The 9545-nt window shown below is 35.5% G+C and overlaps 1 protein-coding gene across 2 annotated transcripts; it reads right to left on the bottom strand.

Moving 5' to 3' along the window:
- Positions 1 to 2944: 2944 nt before the first annotated feature.
- Positions 2945 to 7466, bottom strand: LOC107790779 (uncharacterized). Of its 2 annotated transcripts, none has more exons than XM_016612740.2 (6): positions 7167 to 7466; positions 6108 to 6365; positions 5845 to 6018; positions 5603 to 5709; positions 4240 to 4565; positions 2945 to 3734 (listed from the first exon to the last, which is right to left on the bottom strand). In XM_016612740.2, the coding sequence occupies exons 1-6, from the start codon at positions 7320 to 7322 to the stop codon at positions 3148 to 3150; spliced, it is 1608 nt and encodes a 535-aa protein (XP_016468226.1). In that variant the 5' UTR covers positions 7323 to 7466; the 3' UTR covers positions 2945 to 3147. The 2 variants fall into 2 exon arrangements, with proteins under 2 accessions (XP_016468226.1, XP_016468227.1); XM_016612741.2 differs by having other exon boundaries at positions 6108 to 6362.
- Between the last annotated feature and the right edge of the window lie 2079 nt (positions 7467 to 9545).

Raw genomic sequence — 9545 nt, 5'->3', positions numbered from 1 at the left:
GGTTATTGTTGTTCGTCATTGGTAACCTACAACAAGCACACACAAAACAAAGTATCACGAAGAAAAGATACGAACTCAAGAAAACACACAAAAATAAAGTAACACAAGAACACCGTAATCCCCGGCAACGACGCCAAAAATTGATGACGTCCAATCCTACTCTCTATATGAAAGTAGCACGGTCGTTAGAAATAATAAACCCAACAAAGGTTGGGGTCGAATCCCACAAGGAGTAGGTGTGTGTTAGAGTGTCCAAATGCGTGCAAACTCGATGATTCTTAATGTAATCTTCAAACAAAATATGGTTGTTCAATTATGTCTACAATTACTACTAAAGTTTAACTAAGGAATTCTATCAAACACGTAGAGTGCAAATAAGATGTAGTTATACAAAATAAGAGAAAGGCTCTAGGATTGCTTCCCCCTCGTGTAGGCTATGCTTTTGGGTATACAAATCGTCAATTCTAGTTAATTAAGCATGTGTTATGACCTCAATTTCTATTCTACCAACTTAATGTCTTCAACACTTAAGAGGCTTCTACCCCAAGTTGCTCTTCCAAGACAACTAAGGCTCAATGATAAGTAATTGATTAGTCCAAGCAGAAATCACACTAACCTAGCTAGATTTCGTTAATCAAATGGTTAACCCACTTAATTTCTTGCTAATTACTTTATACTTAAGCTAAGTTCTACTCTTACAAGCTAGAACACGCAAAATAGGCATGGATTTAGTGTTTGAAATCACAAAATTAATCAATAAAGTATGGAGTAATTGGATAATACAAAGCTTAATCAAAATTTGAATTTATATTAATAATCCAAAAATATAACCACACTTAGGGTTCACAATTCTAGCTTAATAAACTTAGCTAGACATATTAAGAAAGGAGAATACAAAAAGAGATGAAAAACTAAACATAATAGCTAAAGAGGAAAGAAAGATTGTGTAGAACAATAGTGAAGTCACCCAAATTACTCAAGAAGAAATCCCCAACAGCTGCTACACAAGTCTCCTTGCCAAAGAGATACCCTAGAATGACTTAAGATAGCTATTTATACTAAGCCCCACGACTGGACAAAATTGCCCTTCGGTCAATTGCGTAGGCTGGATGCATGGGTGTAGGTTAATTGCGTAGCCTACGCAAGTTTGAACACTTCAGCTTTTTTTTCTCTGCGTAGGATATCTGTGTAGCCTACGCAGGTTTGCGTAGGCAAAAATAGAATGTCCTTAAAGATTTACTTCTCAGGTCCACCTCTACGTAGCCTACGCAAGTTTGCATGCGCAAGGCTACGCATGGTCTTCCGCTCAAACTTCAAACTTTTCTTCCATTTTTCACTTGGACTTGGTCGTTTCTTGATATTTTTTTATTCCTTTTCATTCTTTAAGCGTAGTCAAAGCTTCATTACCTGAAATCGAGCCATTCAAAGCATAATTAGTCACTTTTTTCCAATAAATGGGGCATAAAATCGTATAAAAACACAAGAGACATTGGCTAAAAAGCCAACTTATCATATGCGTCTTTTGTTTTGATGATTTGACAAACTTCATAAGAGAACCAAATAAGGAACCTGATACAATTAGTTCCTTACGTTCAGAGTAACTAGTCAGATGTCTGGTTCAATTCTGAATGAAATTAGATAAGGGAACAACAAAGGGAAGAGATAGGGATCAGTTCCCCTGGTCGTCATGCAGTCAACTCTACAGTTGTAAAAGCTGTTGCACTGTACCGTCTGACAGCAGTACAACAACACAGCTGTAGCTTGCTAAGGCCAAACTAAAGGACGCTTTATTGCATCGTCTTTGATAACCTCACACACACATATTATCAACACGAGGCAAGAGATTATTTTTTCCAACACTTGCAAATCCAAAAATCATATTCATTCACGTGCTAGCCACCACTTCTCTCAAGAACAAAGTCCTTAGGTTTGTTAAGTCTTTGTTATTTTGTTCTTAATTTGTAATCCTACACTACTTTCAAGAAGTGTCTTTGTAGGACATATTTAAACCACTGCTTGATTTAGTTTCTTGACTAGAGTTAGTCAAGGTTTGTTGCTTTGTAATAAAGTTATTGCAAAGGGCTTACAATAGAGTTATTGTAAGGGGTGAGGGATTAAGAGCTTAATTCCTAGATTGCAATATGTTGTAATTTGAAGTTTGCTCGGTTTAGTGGAGTTAAAATCCTACTAGGGTAGGTCGTGGCTCTTAATCCCTTGAGCAAGGAGTTTTCCACGTAAATATCGTGTGTTCTTTATTTACTGCCGATTTACTGTGGAAACAGATAGAGGATACAGTTTGGTGGACTCCTAGTTTCTATCAAACACCAAAAGTACTTTTGAAAAAAATATTTTTTAAAATAAACTGATTTTAAAAGCTTGCCCCACACTATTAGAGAGTATGAATTTCTGCCTCTCCCCACCATTATAGTTCACGTTTCACATGTGCATGTATTATTAGAAAAGAACATGTCCCATCACTTCATCCTATCCATATTATTTTTTAAAGTCGAATATCAATATCATGGATAACTAACGGAATCAATTAGTAGAATGAAGGGGGGGAAAGGCTGGTCTGCAGTGTGCACTGATATACTTGTGCAATTCTCTCTGTGTTTTTTTTTCGTTTGGTTATGTTTATCATCTACTCTAAACCCAACTCCTATACAGCTATAATTGGCACTTTCATGTTCAGTTAATCAGAAACTCTGAATAATGATTCAAAAAGAATTTAGCTATGGAATGTTTATTTGGAGGAAAACAAAGAATTGATACTAATCTATCTCTTGTTAAAAAATTACAGGGAATCTTAAACCTCACCAGTATTCGGTTTTCTGTTAAAATCTTGTCCTATGCCGTCCTTATCTCATGATTTATCCTGTGTTGTCTGGGTAAGACCTGAATATAATGTTCCCTGCATTTTCTGTAGCAAACTAATGCAGCGGTGTCAAACAGGAAGATTGGAAAACATGCACAGCACTAACTTTCGATACAAAGGCACGAATACATTCTATACATGGACAGTCCTAAAATGGTATATCCAAGATCCAATCCTAAACTGAACACACTGTTGGCTAACCTACTTTTGATATATACAATAGAACTACAGCCATCCTTTTTTACGATTATCTAATGTGACTTGAGCAAAAACTATCTAGCTTGGTTACCAGAGTCTTCACAGATGAACAAAAACTGGGGCAGTGATGCTATCCTTGGAAGATTGAGCAACAGATCCCCAACCGAGTCCTTTCTTGACATTGTTGGAGCTGGCTTACAACTGGAGAGATCATTTGATTCATTGTCTGACGTAGAAGGATCTTCTTCAACTTCTCTTCCAAACGGTGCTGTGGGAATGAAATTTAATTCATTCACTCTTTTTTCACCCGGCACAACAACACCACAGTTCTCGCCCTTTTGAGCTGTTGCGGGATCCTTTTGAAGGAGGCAGCACAGAGAATTGACCCTTGACATAAGAGATTTCTCATCTGATGCTGTCACATTTTGAGTGTCACTAAGCAAGGACTTGGAGATCTCTTCCAGGATCTCCAAGCTTTGCCGTTCATCACAGGCAAGGTTGATACCTTTAGATGTCTTCTGCTCTGATACACGTTGCTCAAGATGGCTCACCAAATCACTCATTGACACGGAGGGATTCTTTCCAGGCACTCTGAGTTGATTGAGGTTACTAAGCCCTTTCCGTTGCTCCACTTCCCTACTCTTAAGATCTTCAGTTGCCCCTGTATCAATAACGGCATATTAAATGTAAAGTTACAGCAACCCAAACCAAATCCAAGAAAAACGGCACACCAACTATAACATTATACATTCTGATAGCAATAAGAACCTAGTACTGACCACTTGAATAGACCATAGAGTTGTTGAGAATAATAAACCTCAACATAGGAAAGCATGCCCATAGACCCAATTGTGCAATATGTTCATATTGCTCTTTTTGAACAGTGACTACCTCCTCAACGTGAATTAGGTTGAAGTAACACACAACAGTACCAGCAAGATAGGACTATAATAAAAGCAAAGCAATGGGCAGCAAACTTCCTCTCCACCCCTTAAAAACGAAACTACAATCAATTTTCCACTCTGTCAGAAAGGTGGGAGGTGAGGGATGATTATCATCAACCAAGCTGCCCAAAAAAGAATAACTATAATGACGTCTTAAAAGACATTCTCAGTAGAGAACTCAACTTAATTTAATGCACTTCTCAAATAAATTGACATATTTACCTGAGCTTGGGGATGGCTTCTCTTGGTGAATACATTCCAAAGGTCTACCAACAGGATCTTGCTGACTTTTGGAGGAAGAACTACGAGCTCTTGAAGGTGAAGCGGCACTTTGCAAGTCGAGAAAATTTGGACTTCCCTCATCATTCAGATCAAATTCACGGCCAGTTACATGTGGGTCTTCAAATACACATATCCGGGACTCAAAATAAGGAGAATCTAATGTTATCTCTGCTTGTTGACTCAGGAAGTTAAGACGAGGATCACACTGCATAAGCTTTTCAAAATGTTTTCCTAACAAGCCTTGCGGACACTGTAAGTAATGTCGCCTGCAACCAAAGCAGATTTATAGTATTTTAAAGTCAAAACTGAACCACATTAAGACAAAGCAAAGAAATGCTAGAAATTCTGAACAGTCCAAAGCAGCCTACAACCAGCACTACCTGTAATTATAATACCTGCAATCACTGTGATACAATACAAAAGCTACTACAGGTGCAACATGGTACCAAAACCCTTCATTAATATTAATTGCAGGCTTTCATGTTAAATTCTTACTACAGATTAAACTGAAATTGGGAAACCTAGTTGAGCTTTTGAGACTCGAAACTGCATCTACTGAGACATTCCATTCGGTTGCTATATTTTTTTTTTGATGACCGAGAAATCCATCTGGGGCCGATCCTTTGGACCAACCGCAGCCTTCGAAACTCGGTGGATAATGGGCCCGCCCCTCTACCCTTCTCCACTTAAATACCAGGCTTTGCTTTGCATGGTGTGGGGGCTTGAACCTGTGACCTAAGACACAAATCCACCACCCTTTGCCACTTGAGCTATTGCTATATTGAAATGCTCTTCCAGTTAAGTTAGGCACCAAGGAGAACCATAAACCATTGTTCATCTAAATTGAGTCCACGAGCAACCCACTCTACCTAATCTTTCTACTATTGCCTCTCTCGCCTCTACAACGACACGTAATCCTGAATAGCAAGTTTCTGTCTCGCCTCTCCTAACCAAAAATGAACTCATAAAATGAACTAATCCTGGAAAAGATAAGAGTTTCTATGTGAATAATGTACTCTTCCCATCCTTTTATAAACCCCCATACCAAACCATTAGTCCAAATAAGGAAAATGCATGGCCTTGTCCATATCGATAGTTGTTACTTGCTAGAGGAACCTAATAAGGCCACAACTTATCATATGAATAAATAAATAAAATCCCTTCAATAGCCACAAAGTGACCAGACAATCAGATGTCCACAGAGATGTCAAGGTAACACGATAAAATTGGCAAACAACTAACCACGGTGTAATAGTGATTTATGAGGGGGAAAAAGGGAACTACAGGATAATAGTTATTAGACCTGTGTACGCTAGCCTGTCCTTCGGTAAAATCTGATGTTGCTTGCCAAAGAGTGTGCTTTCTGGGTTGCGGATTTGTCTCCCTAAAGAAAAGAGGTTGTCTTGCCAGCTGCAATACAAGGATCCATAACACCTCATCAACTAAGGTAACAAGCAGAGCAACATTGGAGCCTATTCTGCAAATGCAGTAAAGGAAATAACTCCACAAAGACAATAGCAAATTAAGATGCTAATTACCCCTTACCACTACATCCAAGGTTCCCGGCGCATCATCTGGGTAGTTTGCTTTCAAACCCATAATATCAGACCACTGGATCTCTATCTTATTCTTGAGACCACCATCAAGGACTTCCCAAACAAGTTTATGCTTGGCAAAGTAACATTTTGCGACCAAATCGCCTTCATATCTTGACTTATACTGTAGACACAACAAAATTCCATTCATTATTTGAACATTAAGACTGAGCATTATTTACAAATCATTTTCAAAAGCGAAACTAAGTATACCTCCCAGCTCCCAATTCTCAAAACTGAAGCAGGAAAGTTCGAGGCCTTGAGTTTTTCAGTCATTCCGGTGCTTCCTTTTTGCTCCTTCTTTCCATGACTTCCCACCTTGGAGGTGCTCCCCTGAGAAAGCCTCATCTGGATCAAATCCAGCAGTGAGGGGCTCTTTCTTAGCCGCAGACCTAACGGACTGGGCTCATCTAGAGGGCCGTCTTGCAATGGTGAAACTGGAAAACCACCACCTCCTACACCCAGTTGCTGCTGCAAAATATCCTTGATTCAAACCTCAGAGAAGATAATAATAGGCATAACTTCTCCGGTATCTCTCTAAGCAGTATCAAGGCATCAATAATGATAAGTCAACTTCCTATTCATGGATTTGGTAAATGATCATTCTCCTACAAATGTTTCTAAATTGGTTATTTATATTCCTTGCTTCAATTGATACCAAGCACTTCCATTTTGGAAAGTCCCAAATGTTTGATGCAATTCAATTAATAGTATTATCTATCCAATTTTCAATAATTCAAATACATTTAACAACTCAAATTTTAAATTTCCATGAGATGTTTTCAGTATAAAACTGACATTTTCAAACATTACTTTGAATCTTTTTTACACAACTAATACAACTAACATCATAAACTCGCCGTATAGTCAAACACAGAGCATATATTAGCAGATAATAACTGTAAGATGAGATGTTTTCACTATAAAACTAACATTTCAATCATTACTTTGACATTCGCTTACACAAGACCTAATATAATACAAAAATTCCAATTAACATCATAAACACCGTATGTAGTCAAACTCAGAGCATATGCTAGTAAATAACAAGATGCACAACGAACAAAAAACACAAATACCAGTATTATTGAGAATTAAAACAGCAAAAAGGCACAAAAGTTCTGCGGATCAGAAAGAAGCATCACTTTGAAAGTAAAACAGAAAATATTAATCAGCTCATATTTTGAGAATATGCAAAATATTCTATATTGTTTATAACTTCACGCTTGTGGAATCGAACAAACTGAAAGACAGAAAGAGAAAGGAGCTGACTTGCAGAGAGTAGTAGAGTTTGGATCGCTTGTTGAGTGGACAGAGTTCTTCATCCGAAGAGGTTTCAAGCTCCACTTCCCTCTTTACCGGCAACATTTTCCCCCTCTGCCACCGCAACTCCGGCGGCGTTTTGGCGATTTTCATCAATTGAGCCATAAAAAAAAGACAAAAAATTTCAGATTGAGTGAGTGCGACAAACACCAAAAATATCAGAGCCGTGCTGAGTCGACTTGGAAAATTCCAGTGAAAGTCACGCTTGATTTGAAAGAGAAATCAATGTTTGTTTTGGCTACTTCCTGACAATCAGCTCACTTTTTCTTTTATTTTGGTAACAATTATCATTTTAGTCCCTCAATTCTTAGTATATTTGATTTAGCCACTAAGATATTTGATTATACGGGAGTATTTTGCATTCAGTTAATTAAATTGTTTATTTTATGTCCCTTTCTAAATAATAATAAAATTAATTTTTATGTATTGTGCTACGTTTGTAAATTTACTTCATATTTCTAGAGATGATTAGAAAAATAGTTTAAATATTACAAGTTTCTTTTACAAAAGCATTGCGTCTATAGTTTACTTAATTGATAATTAAAGTGACGTTTGTCTGTGATTTGTGAAAACAGTTGAAACATTAAATATTAAATATAAATCTTAAAATGATTGTTTAAGTTTTTCCATATGCTTACGCGAATGTCATTAGGACTAAGATGAATATTAAATTAATTAAGGACCAGAAGTACAATTATTAAGCAGTGTAGAGTAAATTCCACGCACTCGAGCATCCTCTCACGTGCTGGAACCTTACGAAACCAGAGGAGGAAGGTGGGTAATTGGTAATTTCAAGGTGAGAAGTTAACTGAAGTCACGTGCTCCACGTGACACGTGGAGGAATCTGGCGGTTGAATTGACACGTAAGAGTTTGAATTGGATGCTACAAACAAAGGTGTTAATAGTCTGTTCCGCCGGTTATTTTATAAAATTTGTAACACATAAATTTTTTTTAGTTATTTTATTATCTATAATCAAAATTAAATTTTTAGAAATCATACCAATTATGTCGATTTTTTTCAATATCGGTACAGTTCGATTAATTTTTTGTATTTTTTAAATATTATTTAAAAGTTACTAGTATAAGTAAAATACAATAATATACGTATTTTAATGTAATACTTAACAAAAGTCTCTAGACATTTTTACTATTTAAAGGATGATGAATTAAAAAAAATATAAAAAATGACCAGAGTATAGATCCATCAACTATTCTACAGCAGCGTAAAAGATACAAGCAAAGACAAAGAAAATATAAATTATACGAGTGGAAAGATATTAAGCAAGACGGACTCAAGAATAAAATCTATAAAAAATTAAATATTTGAAAATATAAATTTAAACTATACGAAAGAACATATTCAATACATTATAGTTTGTTATTCATAATCACTAGAATACCTTGTGTCTTGCTAGTGAATATGCTAAAAATAATTTAGTTTTAATAGGAGTAGTATAATACGTTTGGGAATCAGAATTTTGAGTTTAATTACATATTAGCTTGTAACCGTTTTCATAATTCCAAGGTCAAAGGTAAAATTTAATAATTTATTATTTTTAAACTTAATATATAAATATATTTTTTCTATATAATATTTTCGGTACAGTTCAATATTTTTTTGATTTATTTTAGTAGATAATATATCGATACGATTATAAATTTATATAAAACTTATATTTTATTAAATAAAATTTAAAAATCATTTCGATATGTTTAATCGATTTTTAAATATTCATTCAGTTGTTTAGTGGATAATGTTTGGATATTGGTTATTTTGTCGTGTTATGGATAAAGGAATAAACACACGTGTCCGTACGTCCCATCTCTTAATTTTTTAACATTTCGGCGGCTTTAAAATCACGCGCTGTCTTTTTAGGACCAATCATGAGTGATTTTACACCTCAACAATCTCTTTGACCATACACAGTGTCCTTTTCCGGATAATAATTTTGAAGATCGAATAATTCGGATTCGGCTCGACTAATCCTGTTGATTTTTTTAATACAGCTCTTATATTATTGTCTAAGATATTTTAAAAATCATTCAGAATAGTAGAAAACATTTAATAGTGCTAGGTAGCATAGTTCAATTGTTCTTTATTCGGTTGCCCATCTAATTAATATCACTAATATGTACAGTAAAAGTAAATGTAAAAAATGAATAAATGATCTCTTATTATTACAATATCATGTATATTAAAATAAATTATATTTATCAAAACGATTAGATTTTTTAGTAGATTGGCAGACTTCTTGAATAATCTACTAATTTGATAAGCGTTGTTACAGCTGTATTAAATATTAAGCAAGCTTCTACTAATAATCCAA

This window comes from Nicotiana tabacum, chromosome 22 (genome assembly GCF_000715075.1).
Source record: "Nicotiana tabacum cultivar K326 chromosome 22, ASM71507v2, whole genome shotgun sequence".
Classification (NCBI taxonomy): Eukaryota; Viridiplantae; Streptophyta; class Magnoliopsida; order Solanales; family Solanaceae; genus Nicotiana; species Nicotiana tabacum.
Note: the sequence above shows the minus strand (reverse complement) of the source record. Positions and strands in the feature narration are given on the sequence as shown.